This window comes from Agelaius phoeniceus, chromosome 12 (assembly GCF_051311805.1).
Source record: "Agelaius phoeniceus isolate bAgePho1 chromosome 12, bAgePho1.hap1, whole genome shotgun sequence".
Lineage (NCBI taxonomy): Eukaryota > Metazoa > Chordata > Aves > Passeriformes > Icteridae > Agelaius > Agelaius phoeniceus.
In genome coordinates, this window is record NC_135276.1 from 3,179,731 (window position 1) to 3,201,813 (window position 22,083).

Below are 22,083 nucleotides of genomic sequence, written 5' to 3' on the forward strand. Positions count from 1 at the left end.
TCTCAATAAGTGTTTGATAGTACCTGAACAGCACTATTTTGGTTTTGATTACATAAAAGAAGGACTAAAATACCTTTTCGTGTGGTATGGTAACTTTCTTGGTAATTCCTTCACTTGGTTTTTGTGAGTATTTCTGTTTCCACAGAATGAAGTATAAGCCTAAGGTTATATTTTGGGTGATAACATGCTGTTCCTGTGTCACTAGAATTTAAACCCTTGGTAACTTTTTCCCCCTGAGGTGGCAAGAGGTAGATTGGCCTGAAGTCCCTGCGGTTCAGTGTGGAGCCCTCACATTTAGTGCACACACCAAGAGCAGTGGGAAGGGAAGGGAGAGCGTGGGAACCTTCTGTGCCTCACTTTTTCAGGGAAAGATGCAAAAGGAGGAATGTTTATTTTGTATGTAGCATGTCAGAGAGCTCATTAGAGTTTCAGACATGGTATTCAGACACATGTCTGGTGTTGAGGCGTGCAGCTTTCCTCTCTCTGAATAAATATCAGCTGAAGAGACAAGCTGTCCTCTTTAAGCTTCTGTGTAGGTTTTATTGCAAGAGAATTTTGAAGCTGAAGAATTGAGTAAGTACCTGCAAGTTTGACTACAAAATTGTCTAGAAGTAAGACACAATGATTTGTCATTTTTGTTTGTAACTGTAGAAAGTATGAAGCCACCATTTTTTTCCCTATTCATTGCATTTATGGCTAAATATTTGACCATTCCAAATGAGTTCAGCTTGTTGGATCCTGAAAGGCTCTGTGTGTAATCACAAGCACTGAGCTGAGGTGCATCTCTGATAATCTTATCTAAATCAGTACCCTGGAGCTTGAAAACCTTTCCTTCTTAGTTTTTTCTTTCATGATCATTTCTTAAGTTCCTCTGCAATGAGAAATTTCATGTCTACTTAGGAAAAACAATCACTAATTTACTTACATGTTGCATTTAAATTAACTAACTCTCTATTCCATCTACATTTATATGCAATCAAGGAAACCAATTTAATCATGCTCTCCACTGTAAGACACCATAACTTGTAAAACAAGGAGAAAATTACTTTCAGCTATGCATGTGATATCAAGACATCCTGCAAAATTATGGTTTTAATGACTTTCTTGCATTTTGACACATTCAGTGTGAATATTGGGAGAAGTAGTTAGAGGGAGGTTAAGTAGTCAGCTTGGAGTACTTTCAGGATGCTGAAATGCATATGGGAGTTCCTTTGAGTTTTAGGTTTTAAAAAGTGCCAGTAAGAAGGAATATTTGCTGTAGATCTCTGAACCATCTGCAGCAATGATTTCCTGGAAAACTTGTGTCCTGTTTTATTGGGAATGAAACTACCCAGCTCTGGATGTTTTGTCCTGCTGTGTCTTGCCTTCTTTATCTGTGGGATGCTTGTATCCTACATATGTGCCAAAATGGGAAGGAATGAATGAATGAATATTGTGTGTGTTCAGACAGATGGAAATAAGAAATTCTTCCCCAACCATTCTGACAATAGGACTACAGATTTCATTGCTCAAATATAATAGCTAAAGGAACATTTTGTTGTTAAATGGAAGGGTTCCTGGATTATTCTTCCAAGTACCTTTGACATTGCAATTGCTGCAGTGAGGAAAGGGATGTCCTTGTTTGATAGAATCAAGGGGGGTGTGTAGGAGAGGGAGAGAGGGGCCTGAAGTGTGACTGGAGCTGGGACTGGGCACACTGATGGGAGGAGTTGTATCCTTCTGATACTCCCTGACACTGTGTGAGTGTCTGGTGTTGAACACCTTGTGCTCCATCTCCTCCCTGCCCCACTGCCCAGGCTCTGTTCACCTTCTGCAGATGCCCTGAGGAGCTCTTGGCTCTGCAGCTGCACCAGGGGTGTCCAGCAGGAGCAGGGCAGTACAGAAGTTGTCCTTCCTCCCTAGTTGCATGTGTGCTGAGAGTGTTATTCAGAGCAGTCAGGTTCTTAGGCAGTTGTGCCTCGTGTACCACCTTGTGAATGAGAGATGCTGCCTGCCCATCACACTGGAATGGGACATGAATGTTGTATTTCTCAGCTAATCTCAGGTAGGATTAGGCAGATTTATGTGTTGTTGTACTAAATAAAAAAAAAAGGGACCTGTATCTGTTGACTTAGTAAACTATTAAAATAAATGGGAAGTTCTGCAATAAATTATGGTGCATGAAAAAAAGTTTTAATTGATTCAATTTTTAAATTATTTTTAAAGGATGAGATTAGAAAATGTGATTAACTCCCCTTGACCTCTGCAGTAATAACCTTCCACTGTTCTTAACTGTGCAGGACTTGCACTGGGGATTAAGCAGACTCTTAAGTTTGACAGCCTACAATGAAAGAATTAACAAGAAAATATACCAGTGTTGAGTTTAGCCACAGGATGACACTGGCTTCTAACAGCCTTTTAAACTCTCTCAGCTCTCTCCCTTTGGATCTTGGGTGTTGCTGACAGTGTGTGCCCAGAAATGTGAACTGGGACACTGCAGGAGTTAAATTTTCAAACCTTCTCATTGTTCTCTGATGTATAACTTTTTTTTTTTTTTCCCCTTCACAGGAAATGACCTAGAGGCCTTACAAATACATTTGTGCATTTTTGTTCTGAGTCTGCAATTGAGGGCAAATGCAGTCTGGAAGCACCACTTGTTAAAGTTACAACGGAAACAACTACCTCAACAAACAGGGAAAGGGGAAGAAGGCTTGCAATAACAAACACTACAGTTTTTAATAGCTTATACTTGCAAAGTCTTCTGTAAACAGTCCAGATTTTTTTCCCCCCTCCAATATTAAGAAGAGACACTACAAGTAAACTGAGTTGGCAGACTGGATCTGTCAAGACATTTGAAGATATTTGATCTGCTGACGTAAGGATTTGCTTTTTCAAGGAAAGAGCCTCTGCACTGCTTTTATAATCGCTGTTGATCGGTGGTTTGCTCCACTTTTCCTGATACTACTAATGGGAGAATTGTATTAAGGTATTGCTTCTCAAACTATTACTTGCATTGACAAAATTAACTTTTGTAGATGCAACAGCAAGGGACAGTGTTGTGCTTGTGAAGAACTTGTGGGCCATCACTCCTCTGCTCCAGTTGGCTTTCCTGCCTGCAGAGGGGATACCACACAAGGGACAGAGCAGTACTGAGACACTTGGGCTTGCTTTGTGAGTACAGTTTATAACTGCAGCAGGGCTGCACCCAGCATTGAAAACACGGAGTCAGCAGATGTGCTGCCGTTCCCACTGCTGATACAGATGATCCAGGCGCTTGCCGTTCTGAAATGCCTTTTGTGAAACCTGCGTGCACAGTCCTGCACTGTTACTGCACATAGACACCCGAGGAAGGAATTTGACAAGTGATTGTGAATTGGAGAACTCTCTGGACAAGCACTCACTTATGTATTGCTGCAGTGCACAAGAAAGCAAAATGGACTACAAGCGGCGCTTCTTGCTTGGCGGGTCCAAGCAGAAGGTGCAGCAACACCAGCAGTACCAAATGCCCGAGCTGGGCAGGACCCTGAGCGCCCCGCTGGCGTCCCCCAGCACCCCCCTGGTGTCCCCAGCTGCTGCTGGCGGCTGCTCCCACCCCGCCTCCCACACCACTCCCATCGCAGACATCCAGCAGGGAATCTCCAAGTACCTGGATGCGCTCAACGTCTTCTGCCGAACGAGCACTTTCCTCACGGACCTTTTCAGCGGCGTGTTCAGGAACTCGCACTACTCCAAGGCAGCTATGCAACTGAAAGACGTGCAGGAACATGTCATGGAAGCGGCCAGTCGACTCACAGCAGCAATAAAACCAGAAATAGCAAAAATGCTGATGGAACTGAGCGCAGGAGCTGCAAACTTCAAAGATCAAAAAGAGTTCAGCCTACAAGACATTGAGGTAGGTTACCCTGGAGGATGCTGTTGGGCACGTGAATTTGTATCATGCCTTCTTAACTGGATTTCTCTTCAAAATCCCTTCTACACCAAAAGTTTTATCCACCTTGCTGTGTATTTGTGGGTGATGCTGGTGGGAAAAGAAACTCTTCATTTCTTACATACTGATAAAGTACTAAGTCAGTTGTGAGATCTGACCTCCATCTATGTTAAATTAGGTATTTAATAGGTATTTCTGTAGAAGAACCAACTAGACAAAAGTTTTAAACCATTTTCTAGTTTATGTTAGCTAATGTTTCTAAAACTGTTATGGCATCATATTCTGAATCAGCCTACACTTCCCTCGGAATGGGTAATACCAAGGAGAAACCTGAGCACATGGGAGTAGCATATTGTCATCAGTGTTTCAGTAAAACTACATATTCATTGACTAAAGAGTGATTTTATCACTCTTTAGAACATTTTTGTCTTTTTGAACTGTTGTGAGAGCAAAATAACACACTGTGTGAGATATTAGTGCTGTAAAAATCTGTCATGACTTTGCTACAGTGTTCCTGTGCTGGCAGTGAGCACCCAAGAGTCAGGATTCAGAGAAGATCCCCAGCTTCCTGCTGTGCCTGCCTGGGAAGGTCTGGGTGTTTCTCCTCCACTAAATGTGTTGCCTAGCAGGCAGTGTCAAGTGATAGTCACAGAGAAGTCCCTGCAGTTTTAAGCAGCTCCTTGTGTTTTGACATATTTCTTCACTTTGCAGCAATCTGCAGAGTTATTCCTTCAGAGCTATATCCTGAATGGAAAACTACTTTAAGTTCTCTTGGTTTTGATTCAGGTTTCAGGTGGCTTTGTCAGAGTGAATGTTTGTGCCTGTCAGGCATTACCTGCTTTCTCTAGCTGTGCCACTTGCAGATGGAATCCTTTGGGAAGGTGCAATTTGTCAGTCAGCTCTCCCTGCAGTTGTGTACCACGGTTCTCAGTGTTGTATATTTGGTGTAGAATGAAGGAAGATGGGCTGTATATGTGCTATAAATGTCTTCTGTAGGCTGGTATTTTTAAACACAATCCCATAATATCACTCTTTAAAGCTGTAATGTATATAAAAAAGAATGAGTTTATGTAATTAATAGATCTTTATAATAGATGTGCTGAAAGACTTTCTGAATTAAAAAAACCAAAACATATGAAGCACTAGACACCTTCTAGGGTTTTTGTGGGCTTGGAAATGCTGTCCTTCCAAGTGTTAGAGCCATCAGTAGAGCTGCTTTTGTCACATGGGCAGGCAGAGGTGCTGCTGGCTGTGCCCAGGGAGGGTTTGCTCAGCAGTGTTTGTGCCAGGTGGGTGCCATCCTCTGGGTCACTCAGGACTGTGGGTGAGTGAATTCTGCAGCACACTCAGAATTGGGTTGGGTGGTTGTGCCCAGGGAGCAGCAGCTGCTCGCTGTTGGAATGGACCTTGGCAGAGGCCAGTACAGGAATATATTTGTTTGTAGGTGACTTGAAAGCACAGGATGCAAGTATGCTGGGAGACCTGCTGAACTAAAAATAATCTTAGCCAAATGAGTTTTGCAGTTGGGATGGAATTCAGAGGGGAAAGATGAATGTTGCAATATTTAAATGGACATTTTCAGCCTCAGCAGTGGAGCCCACTGGGCAGCAGTTCTGGAGAACAGTCCTAGGGCTCGTGGGAGTCATGTGTTGGGGAAGAGTCAGTGTTGTGCAGTTGGAAATAATAAATCACTGCTGCTGCTGTTGTGCAAAGAGACATTTACCATGTATTTAACACACCCCTAACCTGCAAGAGCCAAGAGCTGAACTCTTCACTGGTTATTATGGCCTCAAACACAGCAGTGCAGGTGCACAGCACTGCTGAGAAACAGGGAGCCAGAGGAGTGGAGCAGGAGTGGTCAGACATGCAGGAAATAGGACCTGGAGGACCTCTGCAGAAGAGGAGGCTGAGAAGGAAAATCACAATTGCTCAGGTATGTGAGAAGCTGCCAGAACATGTCAGTGTCTGTTCTTCATGTCCATGTAAGGTGGAGCAAGGAACTTAAATTTCAGAGGGAAAGGTTCACATTAGATGCTGTGGAAATCCTTTGTAACGTTAGTGGAGCACTGATGTGGATTGCTACAAAGGGTAATGAGCAGAGCTGACAGAACAGGTTAAACCTGCCTCTGGCAAAACTGACCTAGGTGAAATTTCTCCTTGCTAGGGACAGAAGGGTGACCTGTGAGATCCTCTCCCACTGTGCTTTTCTGGGGTTTGAAAACTCAGCTGTTGATGCTGAAATTTCAATTTAAAAAGTGGTTTGCTTTTTTCCCCCTGGTGGATAGAGAAGTTAACATTTCATAAAACTGCCAGCAGGATTAAAAAACTCACAATGTAAGCAGAAAAACATAAAGGGCTTGCCTGACTTCATCAGAGTTCACTGAACAGGGAAGTGATGGGGGAAGAGTGTGAGGCAATGGAATTGTTCCCTGGAAAATACCAGGAGGGGAGTACAGGTGTATCTGAATGTGCTTTGCAGCTTCTCTAGTGGGTGACTGAAAGAATTCAGAGCTCTGAGATAGCTGGGGCTGGTGAATCCCCGAGGGGCAGCTCCTCAGCAGGAGCCTCAGCAAGGCCCTGCAGGGGCTCTTGTTTGAGGGACGGTGTCACAGGAGCAGGGACGTGAGCTGTAACTCAGGGTGCACTGGGCACAAGCCCAGGGTCAGGAGCAGGACCTGAGCATGAGGCTGTGTGTGAGCCCAGCTAAGGAAAATGCAGTTTTCCTAAACCTTGTTTAACACAGGCTGCAGCTTTTGGGGGGAATGAGAAGTCCAAGCAGAGCAGGTTTGGCTTTAGGAATCAGGCAGGGAGCTGTGGCTTTCCTCAGGTGCCACAAGTCTTTGTCTACTGCCCAGGGAGGGCAATATCAAGAGAAGTTAAGTTTTAAGTTTAAGAAGAGTTATTGAGTTATTATTCCATAATAAGAGTATACAAGTTAAGTTTAAGAAGTTAAGTTATTAAGTTTTGGTGAATAAAACTGACTTGAATTTGGACTGGAAACTCATGTGCACCCTGGGCTATAGCACCACAGGATGAAGGTTTTAATTTATTTATTGTTACTGAGAACAAAGCTTGCTACTTCAGAACTGTCTGCCAGGCTGTGTGAGAAGGTGGCTTCTCTTGATCAAAGTGTGGTGGCAGATGGAGTTTCCCAAGGTTTCTTAATTTCAGAAATGCAAATGCTGGGTTTTATTTTCTTCTTTTTCTCTTCCCCTTTCAAACACCTTTGAATTCTTGGGTATTCTGTGCCTGTAAGGGTGAGGAACAGCTTGGAAATCAGGGTAAATGAGAGGGTGTTTTCCATATCTGTTTGTCAGCTGGGGGAATGCAGTAACTCTCCACTCTGTTAATAAAAGCATAAAGCAAATCCATAGGGAGGAGTAAAACTGGTAAAAGTAAGGATATTTCTCCATCTCTTGTGAAGCTTTGCAGAAGCCTCAGTACTGCAAAATATAAAGAATTACTTTTAGTTACACAAGGCTTGTGTATTGCCTTAGAAGTGGTAGTAATGAGAGGAATGTCCACATTGCATTCCTGTAGAAAAGGGCAGCATGGATGGGCTCCAGGTATATTCTTGGGTGCTCTGTTTTCTATTAAATGCAGATAATTTTTGGCTTTTATGTCTATAAAATAGCCTAAGATTTTTTGAACAAGAATCTTGTGAGACAAAAATATCTGAGTAAATATTAAATGTAGGTTTTCCTGAGCAAACATTGTAAAGCCAAATTGAACCATTTTTAAAATTATTCTTTCCTGGGATTTTCAGGGATTGGCTCCAGACTCTTCTGTGTTGAGGAACTGTTGGTAGCAAAACAATATTTTTTCTTACATTTTAATTGCTGCTTTTTATTTTTAAAATGCTTCACACTTTTTTTTTTTTGTTAAATGCTAGTGACTACTTCAGTAGCTGTCAAGATCAGATCATCATGAGTGGATTTTAGGGTCACTGCTGGAAGAAATGAGTCTGTTGGGTTTCCCAAGTCTTGCAGCTTCTGCTGGAATCTGGTTCAGCCTGCAGGTGATTCCAGCCCATGGGCAGGACTGAGCCTTCCCTTGGAGGTGTTCTGTTCATGAGATCACTCTTTGGTACTGCTGGGTAGTAAAAATGAATAATATTCTGTAAAAATGAATAATATTCTGTAGTAATAATGAATAATATTCTGCCCACTCTGATCATGTACAGGAAGGCTGTTGGCTCATAGTGGGGCACTCCAGTTCAGTGGCAGCCAAGGACACTTAGGGGACACCACTGAATAATTCTCTTGTGGTGTTTGGCTTTTTGAGAATTCTTGTTTAAGAAAATAGCCAAAAGGAAAAAAACAAGAAAGTTTTACTGCATAAAATGGCACTTGGAGAACTGCAAGCCAGTGTTTGTATCAAGTGTGGGGGACTGACACTTGCTATTTGCTGCTTTATTACTGGCAGTGTTCTCTTTTAGGGGATCTGTTGTACAAGATTTTCTTGCCAGGCAGTTTGTATGGCATCTCTGTTTGCAGTAAAACTGGCAATTCTGGGTGCACTTTGTCCAGTGCAATATTCCAAAGCTGACTGTGTGCCCCCATTAGGAGAATAAAGTGGGACAGAGCAACCCAACACCTCATCTCTGGTGCTCCCATTGGTGGGGAACCAAAAATCCCATTGCTTCCAGCTGCAGGAGGAGAGAGGTTCCTTCAGGTGAGGCTCTGCTGGGACAAAAGCTGACCAAAGCCAAAGCTGCCCTGCCTGACACAGGTCAGGGGAGTCAAGGTGCTGCAGCTGAGCCCTGTGGCACAAAAAGTTTGGAAGCTGAAGACCTCATGATGCAATAGAAATAAATCTAAGCAATGAAGGAAACATCACCAGTCCAAGGAAATGTCGGTGGTTGACACCTGAGGTGATTCCAGTTCAGCCTGGATTCCTGCACACTTTGGAGGGTTTGTGTTTGTTCTGCTCTGAAGGAGGACAGTCACACACTCCTGCATGGAGAGTGGGCCAAATAAACTTGCAAAAGGCCTGGTGGTGGCTGTGGAAAGCTGCATCCCTGTGCTCAGGGTGAGCAGCAGAGTTCCCTGCCTGCTCTCACAGGGTCAGTGCCCAGCCCTGCTGGGGCAGGTTGGGTAAGGCAAAGCTGGGGCTCTTTGGCAGAAAATCTGACCAAGTGAGCTCTTTAAAGCCTTAAAATGAATTTGGCATCTACCATCCATCCAAAGGGAATGTTTAACAGTGCAAAACTCCTCCACCACTTTGATAGTGAAGCAGTTTAAACCATCCTTACCCATTCTGGAGGGAGGCTGAAATGGATTTTTTTCAAACAAAACTCCTCCACCACTTTGATAGTGAAACAGTTTAAACCATCCTTACCCATTCTGGAAGAAGGCTGAAATGGATTTTTTTCTAACAAAAGTAAAAGTTCAGTAAAGCAGATGTTCTTAGTTATCTCCACTGTTTAACATTGGAAGTTATAAGTAGGAATGTTGTGTGCTGCCACTTAAAACCTAAATAATTTGTTTATTTTGAGCATTATTCCCAGGCTGGGGAAGCTTCAACCTTTGTACCTTAAATATTCTTTGAAATTTAATCAGCTTGAAATTCCTAATGAGTGCTAGTTTCATCTTCCCCTGAGAACTGCATTCTGCCTACACTGAAATAATTCACATCACCAGTTGCCTCTTCCTGCACTTTTCTTATAAATCTTTCTAATCTCATACCCAGGAAAGTTGGAGTTTTCTTTATTTTATCATTTGCTGACTGTTTTTTTTAATAAGGCAAGCTCCACTTTCAGAGGTCAGTCAAAGTACCAAAAATGTTTAATTTGATGCCTTGTACAAAGAAGGGAAGTGATTGAACCAGAATGGAATGTCAAAAGGAGTCTGGATGCAGTGGAAAAAAGCATTGCCACCACTGGTTCTTCTGAAGCAGATAGTAAATGCATATATAACTGGAGCTGTGACTGGAGAGCCCTGCCAGGAACATACATGGTGTCTGAATAGTTTTATTCCAGAAGAATGTAGCTGAAAATCAGGCAGATGATTTAATGGCTCCAAGGCACAATGGCTTTGTACATTATCTGTGTATTTTATGAATTATTCCTAAAATGGAATTCAAGTTGAGTCTTTTTTTAATAAATCAAAGTCAAATAACATTTTAAAGGCTTTGTGTGATAAACTCCGTAAAAGAAACACTTGGAATAACTTTGAAAAGTAAAAATAGCTTTGAAAAGTTATTTTTAGTCAAAATAAAAGTAAAATTTACTAAAAATAAAAGTAAAAATAACACTTTGAAAAGTAAAAATACTTTTTACAGTGATGTGGAGAATCCCCCTTTCTCTGCAGCTCCCTGGTTCTACACTTGTCAGCTTTTCCCTGCCCAGGGAGCGCAGCCCTGGGGCAGATGGAGCTGCTGGAGCCCTGGCTCTGCAGGCTGTCCCTGGCTGTCCCTGGCTGTCCCTGGCTGTCCCTGGGTGTCCCTGGGTGTCCCTGGGTGTCCCTGGGTGCTGGCCCTGCTGTTCCTGCCCCAGGCTCCTGTGCTGGTGGTGCCCGAGGTGCCTGAGTGTCCCTGGGCACAGGGACAGGGGCAGGGCTGGCATCTCCTGCCTCAGCCCGGGCAGCCCCTGCTCCCTGCCCTGCCCTGCCCTGCCCTGCCCTGCCCTGCCCTGCCCTGCCCTCCTGGAGCGTGGCAGGAGCCACTGCAGTGTCCCAAGGGCACTTCTGTCCCCTGGTGCCACTTGGGCCTTGCAGCTTTGGGCACCTTGTGTGGGTTATGGGGCCAGAGGCTGCTGATGCCACTGCCTGCCCTTCACCACTCTGCCTGGCCAGCTCCTACATTTTATCTTAATGTTTTAAAGTGATTCTTGGTTTGTTGTTGCTGTTTTGGGTTTTTATCAGAAATTCAGCCAGGGCTTTGTGCAGGTGGGTTTTGGTGTTGACTTGGTCCTTGTGATAATATGCTATTCCCATTTTTGTGCTTGATTTTGCCAAGTAACTGAGCAAGCTTTTCATTCCTCAAGTAGTCAGAACTTGAGTATAGAATTAAAAGCTACTCAGAATTATTCTGGTGTCCTCTTCATTCATAGAAACTAATGCTCACTTATTATTTTAAGTAAATGGTTAAATATCATACCTTTCTTATGATCTGAAGCGTTATTTTAATTTAAAAAATCAGGTTTAACATAGTTTGTTACCACAAACACCAAACAAAAAGGAAGAAGGGAAACTTCCATGAGCTCTTCTGTGTGCTTGAAGTGGTTTGTTGGTCTCCCCCAGGTACTTGGGCGCTGTTTCCTGACAGTGATGCAGGTCCACTTCCAGTTCCTGTCCCAGGCTCTGCAGAAGGTCCAGCCAGTGGCTCACTCCTGCTTTGCTGAAGCTGTAGCTCAGGAGAGGAAGAACATGAGTGGCACTGGAGCCTCAAACATCAGCCCCACAAATGAGCTGGAAGATGCAATAAGATCATGGAGAGGAGCAGCAGAGGTATGGAGGGCTTGCTGTAAGCACAGGGGACTTAGTGAAACCTAAAGCCTGGGTGTCCTAACAAAGGAAAAAATACCTGATTTTAAACACATGCTGCATTTGTTTAAACATGGCACAGTTGGTTTCAGGCACTAAAACTCATTTTACTCATGTAATGATTGCCCTGTGTAAAGTTTTCTTTGTGATAGGAGTGAACATAAGGAGCACACACACAATGCAAACAGATTTTTGTTATCAAATAGGGCAGACTATGAGAATTAAAAATAAAAACCTCAATAAGTCTTTGTGAAAACAGAGCACAATCTTGATGAAAAATAATCTAGATAATGTCTATTTCTCTCAAATCTTGTGCACAAATTCTATTCTGTACTTTAATGGTAATCTTTGTGGTAATTTTTAATGTTTTTGTCTTCATGCTGTTAAGCTTGATGTTGCTTGATCCATCCATTGTTGGAATGTGACCCATGTTACTTAAATGTGCCACTCTCTGGACCTGTGCTTTCACAAACCTCTGTCCCCTATGGAATCCTTACTTTGCCAGCCCAAACCAGTGCTCTATAAAGACATTTATGAAACCTCAGTTTTATGAGGTTTTCTGCTTTCCCTGGAGCCTGACAGATAGAATGGATTCAGACACAGAGTGTGTGTTTTCCCTAAACCCAGTGGCTTGGAGCATGTGCTTGTGCAGTCTCATTTGGCCCACATGGTTTGTTATTCATCCTGAGCAGAAATCTTGTCAAGGTCTCCATTTACCACTAACATCTGCAAGGTACAGGCAAGCAAATGAATTACATGGATGCAGAGGGATTATTTGTGATTTTTACTGCAGCATAAATTTATTTCACTGGGTAAAATAGGGATTTGGGAGTGCTTTAGGTGCATTGCAGATAATTGTAACAGGTCTAATCCTGGTATAGCTGTACTTCTTTGGCATAAAAGTAATTAATTTTATGTGTAATATACTTAGCTTCTTAAAACTACTGCAGTTTCTAGAAATGCCCTGCAATTGCTATCAAATTTATTTAAACTGTGGGTAAAATTATACTTGGCTTCAGAGAATCAAGGGCCTTAACTTTATTTTTTACCTTTTGAGCATCCCACTTCACCTATTTCTGTTTTTCAGAAATACAAAACCCGTATTTCAAAATAGTTTTGTACAAGTATTGTACTAATCAAATCCTGTATTAAACATACAGGGGAGGAGAGAGATAAAATACAGATTCTCCATAGTTCCAAAATAACAATAGGAGAAACTTCTCAATTTTTGATTGACTGAAATGACTGATTTGGAGTATTTGTGTAGAGTACCAGGGTTGCATAAGAAAAAGATGTGGTTTCTAAATAAATAAAATCTCTCTCTCATAATTAGACTAATACAAAAAATTTTAATAGAAGGTGGATTTGGAATACTGAAATCTTTGCCAATTTTTTCCTTTGGAGTGGAAGGCAATCCACTGTTTTTGTATAAAATCAGCCTCTCTGGCAGGAGAGCACTGCTGCTCCAGAGTGAAGTTTCAGGTGATGCTTTGGCAGTAGCTCAGCACTGGTTTTGCTCCTTAGGGTTTACTTTGGGAAATGCAGTAATTCTGTCAGGTGAGGCCCTGGCTGTCCATTGGCTGTGGTACCAGAAGCCCCCAATTTGGACATCCTGCTTTAGAGGAAGACTCCTTTCTAGACTGGACAATAACCCACATCTATTTGCTTTACCCTGCTCAATGATGTAGGATTTTACAGCTAAAAGTAGATATTTGGCTTATTTCTTGTTTTTCACAGTGATACTACACGAAGCTGTTTTCTTGCTGTGCTAAGTTGATTTTAGCATTGTGTGGCACTTCTCAAATTGCAGCACAGTAATCAGCCATAACTTTATGAGATGTGTCATCCTGTGAACACAGGAGTGCTTGCAGACATGATTTAACATATTTTCTGTTTGTGTTGGAGTTACAAGTCTGTCCTCAGGGAAGCCCAGCCATGGTGTGGGCTGTGTAACAGGATCCTGGTCCTGACAGGGAGCTGAAATAGTAACAGAAACAATGCTGAGCCCAAGTGCTTGCAACACCCATGTGCTGGACAGGTTCCATCAGTTCTGCTTCCACTGTGGCAGCAGAAATCCAGCAAGTTAGAATAAAGTCTCCTCCAGGTCCTTTCCCCCAGGTGCTGCTTCTCATCTCCTGTAGAAGATTTTAAAGTCTGTGTGTTTTTTTGTTCTTTTCTGAAGTTTAATTAAGCCTGACCTGGTTTCATGCTGACCCTCCTCACCCTGGGTTTTTATTTTACGTTGCAGGCCACGTCTCGACTGAGAGAAAGAGGCTGTGATGGATGCTTGGCAGGAATTGAAGTTCAGCAGCTTTTCTGCTCACAGACTGTGGCCATCCCTGAACATCAGCTCAAAGAGCTAAACATGAAAATTGACAGTGCTTTGCAGGTGGTTTTTCAAGTCTGCTGCTTTCATGTGCATGATGTAGTGCAGTCAGTGGGTCAAGGAGTGCAATAGGGAAGGAGTGTGCTCCTGCAGAATTGTGTACCACAGACAGCTCAGAGGTGTTTGGGAACTACAGCTTAGGAGTCTGGCATGATAAATGTGTGTATGCCATAGAACTGAGTGGGGTGAAGCCTTGTGCCAGTCCCTGGCTGTACCAGGCACAGTGACTGTGCTGCCTTCCTTGCTGACACACCTGTGCTGTCTCAACTTTCTGTTTCATGGCAGGCTTACAAGGTGGCTCTGGAGAGCTTGGGTCACTGTGAATATGCAATGAAGGCTGGCTTCCACTTGAACCCAAAAGCAATTGAAGCAAGTCTGCAGGTAGGATCTGCTAAACCTGCTCTCTTTCATCCTCCTCTCCTTGCAAAGGGTACTTAAAATACACAAACATTTGGGCCCACGTTAGGATTTTCTAATGTCTTCATTTCTTCTGTTTGATCTGTTCTGCCCTGCAGGGCTGTTGCAGTGAAGCTGAAGCTCAGCAAACAGGAAGGAGACAAACTCCACCTCAGCCCATTCAGTGTGAGCTGCCCACTGTCCCTGTCCAGATTGGAACCCATTTTCTGAAAGGAATCTCCTTCAATGAGTCTGCAGCAGAAAACCTGAAGCTGAAAACGGTAATAACTCCTAATTAACCACACAAATAAGGATGGGAGGAGAAAGAGTAGAATTCATTAAAATGAAGAGAACAGCAGCAATAGAGGTTCCATGCCAAGCCTGTGTTTAAAAGTGCCTTTTTTCAGCCTGGCTTCCTGTGGAAACAGGATGTTGATAACATTGTAGGGCTACACCTGTTTCTGATAACATTTTGACCACCTGAGCAATTTTGGTCAAATATGAGAGAAGCACAGACATAACAGGCATAGAGATCTAGGATGCAATGAAGCTTCTGGGAACTTTTTGGAAAGAGATGTGTTAGCTATGAAGAAGTGCAGAGGAAAGTGAGCCCTTACAGATTCCCCAGCCAGGGATGCCTATCAGAGCCTTCATCTTCTTAGGTGCACAAATAAGTCAGCCCAGCCTGGTACTAAGGGAGGTACTTGAAAAAAATACTTTGTAACAGAGCTCCTTTTGATGTCATCCTACAAACTGGAATCAATTTTTAAAAAAGATTTTTAAGTTATGGAAAAGTTAATTGTATTTTCAGTATAAACAAATGGAAAATATGTCCATTCAGAAGTAATTTGGATGATTTTAATCAACACTTCACTTTTTTTTTAAGATAAACCCAGTTCCTTCCTCCTGAAAGAGTTGAAATAACAAGTTATATTAAGAAATACTCTAATAAGAAATAATATAATAAGAAACAATAAGTGCTCAAAATGGTGCTTTTTTGTTGCCTTTGCAGTGCTTTTTGTAGTTTTGATTAATCTGCTTTGCAGGAATATGAGCAGAAATACTGTTTATGATTTTGGAGCAGTATTGTGTTCCAAAGAGCAGAGACAATCTCCCATATTTCTGTTCTGCAGTGGAACTCTCCTGTTATATAAAGAGGTTGCAGAACATTATAGCAGTTTGAAAAGCATGCAGAACAATGAGAACTCCATCTGGAAGCCCTGCTGGTAGCATTTGTGAGTGGTGTGCTGGTAGCACAGCGTGTTTATTCTTTTTGCAGCACACAATGCTGCAGTTGATCAAGGAAGCTGGATGCCACAATGGACTCACCCCCCGCGACGACTCCCCCGTCACTGAAGTGCTCAACCAGGTCTGCCCTTCCACGTGGAGAGGAGCCTGCAAAACTGCTGTGCAGCTCTTGTTTGGCCAGGCTGGACTGGTAGGTGACTGCCAATGGCCTCAGGAAACAGAGAGCTGGGGCTTAGGGAGGTTAGGAGCTAATTTGCAGTGTCTTACTTTGTGTTGCTCTGGTTTTAGTGCTGCAGTTAACTTGATTTGTGAGCAAAGTGTGTCCCTGGACAGTGGGGCTCTGTAGGTGCTGTCCCTGTTTGACAGGAACAGAAGAATGCACCAGGTGCTTCCTGGTCCCCATTTCAAGAGAGAACACAAGAAATGAAACTTCTACTTCAAAGAGAAATAGAAATGCTTTCAAATCTATAGATGACCACGTTAAAAAAGACAAACTAAACAGACCCAAAGACACATCTACCCCCTCTCAAACTGGCTTCAAAAGCTGCCATTTTTTCATTTCCTCTCTGCTTTGACTGGAAGCTGAGTTTCCTGCCCAGCATAAAGTCTCTGGCCCAGGTAATGCTACCTGACCTCTCCAACAGAGGACAGGAGAGTTAAATGCCTGCTGTGGACTGTGTGTTCTTGAGGGGAAGAAAACCAGTGGAATTTACAGTATCTTAGCAGCTGATAAAAATAGATGCTTGGAACATACTCTGATAAGAATATGCATTTGTGCTCCCATGACCAATGGCTGCAATCTCTGCACTTGGTGAAGTGTTTGTGCATCACTTGTAGGATTTTTGGACTACTGTGAGTAGGGGAAAAGGCTGCACCTTCAGCATAGGAAGGGAATGCAAGGATAAAGGTACACTGCAGCCTGTGATAGTTTTGTCAAGAATTCTTTGAATTGTCTTTAACCTACAGTGAGTTAAATGCTTCTTGCTGGTTCATTGCTGATTCCTCGTTCAAGGTGATGGGGGACCATGAGGACTTCATAATTAATTTGTGATTAAAGAACCCAAATAGCTGCATATTTTTAAGTCTGTTTTTCAGACAGATCACACAGCTGGTTAGATGACCTAGACCTTCCATCCTAGCAGATTAAACCATGTGCTTTTAAAAGGTTATCCAGTGATGTTGAATGATAAATTGGAAATGATGAATTTGCCAGATATTTCTACTTTAGCATCCCTTTGATGGTAAATATCAGATCTTAGATAGCCCTTTAATAGTAAATACCTGTTAGAGAAGTAGGTTGAAATGACACTGGATTTCAGGTCACTGTTCATATAATGGTGATATATAATGCATAAAATCAAAGGTGCAGACCCTCAGTGTCAGGACAGCATTGCCCCTGCTGTCAGTCCTTCCTTCACTGGGATACAGGGGCTGAAGGCAGGAGAGGGCAGTGCTTTGGCTGAGTTTTACAGGAGCCATAAGAAGGTGGTGTCTTTGCAGGGACAGAGAAACTGTGGAATAACAGGATTTATCAAATTTCTACTTAGGTGTTTTGAAAGAAAATGGGCATTAAATACTAATAAATACAAGGAGGACTGGAAAAAGGATAGGGTTAAATGGGATTGTGCCTTCAGCTGCCACAGTTGGGGTAGGATGCTGGGCTCAGCAGTGAGGTCCAGGAAATGAGGCTGGGGAGGAAGGAGATTCTCAGCACCCTTGGGAGTTGCTGTGTGTGAGCAGCTCTGGCTCCTGAGTGTCTGGAGGAGCAGGGCTGGGAGGATGCTGCACCTTCCTCCATTTCCTTTCCAGGGGGTTCAGTGCTGTGCACACCCAAGTCCTGCCCCGGGGGGGTTTCAGGAGTGGCACATTTGGACTCAGGAATTTGGAAATCTGGTGTCCCCCAGTCTGGACAGAACAAGTTAGACCTGCTGCTAATTGGAGCACTGACATTCTTCAGGTTTGTCATCACTTTTGGAGAGTGTCACCATCAAACTTGCTTACACATTCTCCCAAATGGCAGTGCTGAGCTATGGAGTTTCACTTGTGCTCAATCCTGAATTTCTCCAGAGATTTTTGCATGAACATCAGGTTCTGAAAGTAGCAGGCTTCTCTCTTCAAAGACACAAAATGAGCTGCAAGGCTGCTCTCCTTCATTCTCACTTGGATTTGTTACAGTTCAGAAGGGATGAGGGTTGAGGTTTTTCTTCATAAACTGTGTTCCATTTTTTTTTACAACATCCAGTTATGCTTGCATGTAGCTTCATGCAGTGACAAGAAATTGTACTTTGGGTCTTTAAAGAGTTCTTTGGGTGGAAGGGAGAGAGGAAGCACCTGTAAAACAAGAACAATGCATGTCTGAGGTACAGGAAGCTGCTCTCTAAGCACCACCAGGCGGGGAGGGAGGATGTGTTGATTTTAAGTTTATTTTGTGAAGAAGGCAGATAAATGAGTCATGGCACAGTATTATGTAGGCTTTGGTGTGCTGCTTTCAGATCCTGGGCTCTCTGCATTCATTCAGAATTGTGTGGATCTGTATCTGAAATGCCCAGTTGGAAAAAGCATTACTTGGCAGCCTCACTGCTTTTAACCTGTCTTGTGCCCTTGTGCCTTTTAAGAAGTGACTCATTAAGTGTGGAAAGCACAATGAGTTGTGACTTAGTTTCTTGGTTATTTTGGGCTGTAGTTTTTTAACATCAATAATTTGATGTGCTGATTTGCAGTTCTTACCTTAGCATGTATATAATAAGAATTGCATTTTGAGATTTGGGTCAGCTGATGAAACTGCATGTTTGAATAATGTACATTCAAATAGCTGAATTCAGAGGATGAGCAGAAATAAAACTTCCAATTGGCCTCATGCAAAGAGGTTAACAGATAAAATTCTTTTTTTTTTGTGCTAGTAGACATAGCAAACACCAACATGCATTGCAGGAGCACTGAATCCCCTAGCAAAGTTTAAACCTCAGATGTCCTGACTCTGACAGATGTTGAGAAATGTGAAGCTTTTTGCAAAGGGAAGAAACAAAGGTTTGTCCTGGGGGAGGAACACCCCAGCAAAGCCTGGACCATGGGCACCAACCACGCACCACAGCCAGAACCTGGCACAGGCCTGCACAAATCAGAGTTTACCTGACCTCAGGTCTGAGTGCAAACTGTGTTTTTCTTGGGAGTTGAGAACAATCACTCCTGAGTTCATTTCTCCTGCTCACAGTTATGAGGAGTTACCTGTTAACAGTTATTAACTGTTAGCACAGTTATAAATTACCCCTGCAATAGGGCTGAATTGCAGATTACCAAATTAAATACAATTAAACTATACAAATACCAAGAAAAGATTACTGGAATTGTCCTGTTACAAAATGAGAGGTATTTTCAGGGGTGGATGATGGTGTGGCATTTTGTCACCATGCTTAGGCATGTTTAAAATTGAATAAACCTGAGCAAAGGCTGAGTCAACTGAAGGAAATAGAAGGCCTTATACTAAAATATTTGAAAGGTGGGAAATAATTATATTCAAGTGTAATTTGATGGTTTTGTTAAAGTGAGAGAGAAAAAACTCAGCATTTTGTTTCACATTTTTTCATACCCAGTAACAGACACCCAGTTAGCAGCAGGCCCAGTGTAGGTTAGGTGATGGCAACAAAGCCAATAATGTCCCTTGAGGCTGAGTTATAGCAGGGGACTTGTGGCATGTCAAGGATAAATGGTGCAGCTAATCTGCTGGCCACTGAAGCAACAACTGCTGACTGCTGCCAAAAAGCTGCTGTTTCAGCATGACCAAAATAGGAAATTATGGAAATGATCAAAAAGGCCAACCCACACAGCCTGGACAGCAACAGAAAGCATGAACCAAATATGGAACTTACTATCACTAAATTAAAGGCTAAATGAAGCTGGAGTGAATCCATTCCTTTGCCATTGTCTAAAAAGAAAGGTTCATGACTCAGGGTTGTCTTCAAGGCTTTCCCCTTCATGTCTCTCCATGACATCTGACAGGTGGCTCAGAGTCCAGCAAACTGAACAGCCACTTTTCTTCTCTTGATTTAATCAGGAATTAATAATGGCACAGTTTCATTAGGTAGAATAGAGAAATGTTGGTGTGGAATTTTATAACCTTAAAAAGGGGGGGTTGTGTTAGGACTTTTGAAGTGTTTCTGGCTGGATGTTACTTGTCTATATCATACCATGCACTACAGTGAAATCATTTAAAACATTTTGCTGAGTAGGTGTTTGGGAGCTCTTAAAGTAGAAACTGTGCTAAACTTCTCAAAAATACTTAGAACTGAGAACTACCAGCAGGGAGGAGGAGCAGCTGGTAACAACATTGTGATGCATTACTACAGGATGGAACTGAGAAGAACTAAGTCCTTGAAATTAGTTTCTGTACTAAACTAATTTTATATTAAAATAGAAGTAAATTTACAATGATTTCATGTGTTGGTTTGGTTTTATTTGTTTGTTTGGTTTTTTTTTGTACCTGTGTAGCATGACTGGGAGGGGAGATTATTAGAGTTTAACTACAGGCATGATAAAATAACTAATTCTTAAATTTATTTCCCTTTTATTTTATTTACTAGGTGGTTGTGGACACAGCACAGATTGAAAATAAAGAAGCCTATGCTCCTCAGATAAGTTTAGAAGGATCAAGAATTGTGGTGCAAGTTCCATCAACTTGGTAAATAAAAATCCTGTATTGGAGATTGTGACTGAAATACACGGGGAGAATTGTTACAAATGGAAGAGACAATGTGCACAGTTATGACACAGCTTCCTTAAGTTCCTCTGTCTGGACTGTTGAACACCTCCATTGCTGTCAGGCTCCTCTGTAGGAGGCAAGGCAAGAGGGGCAGTGCTGGGGCACTGAGACTTGTAGGAAATGGAAAAGCTTGGTGATAAAAGAGAATGTTTCAAAAATAACAATCTACCAGTACTGGTGTTATGCTCCACCCTGGCAGGTCCCAGCTGGAGCCCAGAGAGGCCAAGAATTGGCTGAGTTAATGTGAGAGCCTTTGCTCTTTCTTCACTGGGCTGTTCTTTGGGTGCTGGTGTGGGCCATGGACCTCAGGGCTCCAAGAGATGCTGTGTGTGCAGTAAAGAATGGTTGATCTGCAGGTTGGGGGGGTTTCTCCCCTTCAAAGCAGTGGGAGCAGGAGGCAATGGAAGGAGGCAACTGGGAAGGAGGCACTCTTAGGAGTTTCAGTACAACACATTTGGTTCACTGCACTCCTTACAGAGGCAGCCTGTTCCTAAAGGGGCTGCTGGCATGGCCAGGGGAGGAGAGCCCTGGTGCTGTGTCCTGAGGGAAGGAAGGGAGGAAGGAGAGCCCCGGTGCTGTGTCCTGGGCAGGGGAGGAAGGAAGGAGAGCCCTGGTGCTGTGTCCTGGGGGAAGGAAGGAAGGAAGGAAGGAGAGCCCTGGTGCTGTGTCCTGGGGGAAGGAAGGGAGGAAGCAGAGCCCCGGTTGTGTGTCCTGGGGGAAGGAGGAAAGGAAGGAAGCAGAGCCCTGGTGCTTGTCCTGGGGGAAGGAAGGAAGGAAGGAGAGCCCCGGTGCTGTGTCCTGGGGGAAGGAAGGGAGGAAGCAGAGCCCTGGTGCTGTGTCCCCGGGGAAGGAGGAAAGGAAGGAATGTATGTGTGCATGCATGTATGGTGTATGACCTGGTGCTGTGTCCGAAGGAAAGGAAAAAGGAAAGGAAAGGAAAGGAAAGGAATGTGTGCATACGTGTATGGTGCTGTTTGCGGGGGGAAGGAAGAAAGGAAGGAGTGTCCCGAGGGGAGGGGAACAAGGAAGGAGCGAGTGTGTGTTTGTGTGTGTGTTTGTGTGTGTCTGTGTATGTGTCTGTGTGTGTGTCTGTGTGTGTGTCTGTCTGTCTGTCCGTGTCCCGAGCTCCGGTCTGTCCCTGCTGTCCGTGGCTCGCGGTTGGGGGCAGCGCCGCCTGCTGGCGCTGGGCGGTACCGCGGGGGGCACGTACCGAGCCCCGGTGGAGCTCAGGGACCCCCGGCCCACACTGGGGGATGTGTGAGCCATGGCTGGGATGTGTGAGCCATGGCTGGGATGTGTGAGCCATGGCTGGGGTGTGTGAGCCATCACTGAGATGTGTGAGCCATGGCTGGGATGTGTGAGCCATCACTGGGGTGTGTGAGCCATGGCTGGGATGTGTGAGCCATGGCTGGGATGTGTGAGCCATCATTGGGATGTGTGAGCCATCACTGGGATGTGTGAGCCATGGCTGGGATGTGTGAGCCATCATTGGGGTGTGTGAGCCATGGCTGGGATGTGTGAGCCATCATTGGGGTGTGTGAGCCATCGCTGGGATGTGTGAGCCATGGCTGGGATGTGTGAGCCATCACTCCCCATGCTGGGGGATGTGTGAGCCATCACTGGGGTGTGTGAGCCATCACTGGGGTGTGTGAGCCATGGCTGGGATGTGTGAGCCATCATTGGGGTGTGTGAGCCATGGCTGGGATGTGTGAGCCATGGCTGGGATGTGTGAGCCATCGCTGGGATGTGTGAGCCATGGCTGGGATGTGTGAGCCATCACTCCCCATGCTGGGGGATGTGTGAGCCATCACTGGGGTGTGTGAGCCATCACTGGGGTGTGTGAGCCATGGCTGGGATGTGTGAGCCATCATTGGGGTGTGTGAGCCATGGCTGGGATGTGTGAGCC

The 22,083-nt window shown here is 43.8% G+C and overlaps 1 protein-coding gene across 3 annotated transcripts in view; it reads left to right on the forward strand.

Moving 5' to 3' along the window:
* The window catches only part of GARRE1 (granule associated Rac and RHOG effector 1), a 60,810-nt gene that overhangs the window by 26,123 nt on the left and 12,604 nt on the right, over nucleotides 1-22,083 (forward strand). For all 3 annotated transcript variants that reach the window (XM_054640607.2, XM_077184975.1, XM_077184974.1), the window contains exons 2-8: nucleotides 2,548-3,871; nucleotides 11,149-11,355; nucleotides 13,640-13,780; nucleotides 14,063-14,158; nucleotides 14,293-14,454; nucleotides 15,453-15,611; nucleotides 19,999-20,096. In XM_054640607.2, the coding sequence (XP_054496582.2) occupies nucleotides 3,383-3,871; nucleotides 11,149-11,355; nucleotides 13,640-13,780; nucleotides 14,063-14,158; nucleotides 14,293-14,454; nucleotides 15,453-15,611; nucleotides 19,999-20,096 (1,352 nt within the window). In that variant the 5' untranslated portion in view covers nucleotides 2,548-3,382. The remainder of the gene's footprint in view (nucleotides 1-2,547; nucleotides 3,872-11,148; nucleotides 11,356-13,639; nucleotides 13,781-14,062; nucleotides 14,159-14,292; nucleotides 14,455-15,452; nucleotides 15,612-19,998; nucleotides 20,097-22,083) is intronic.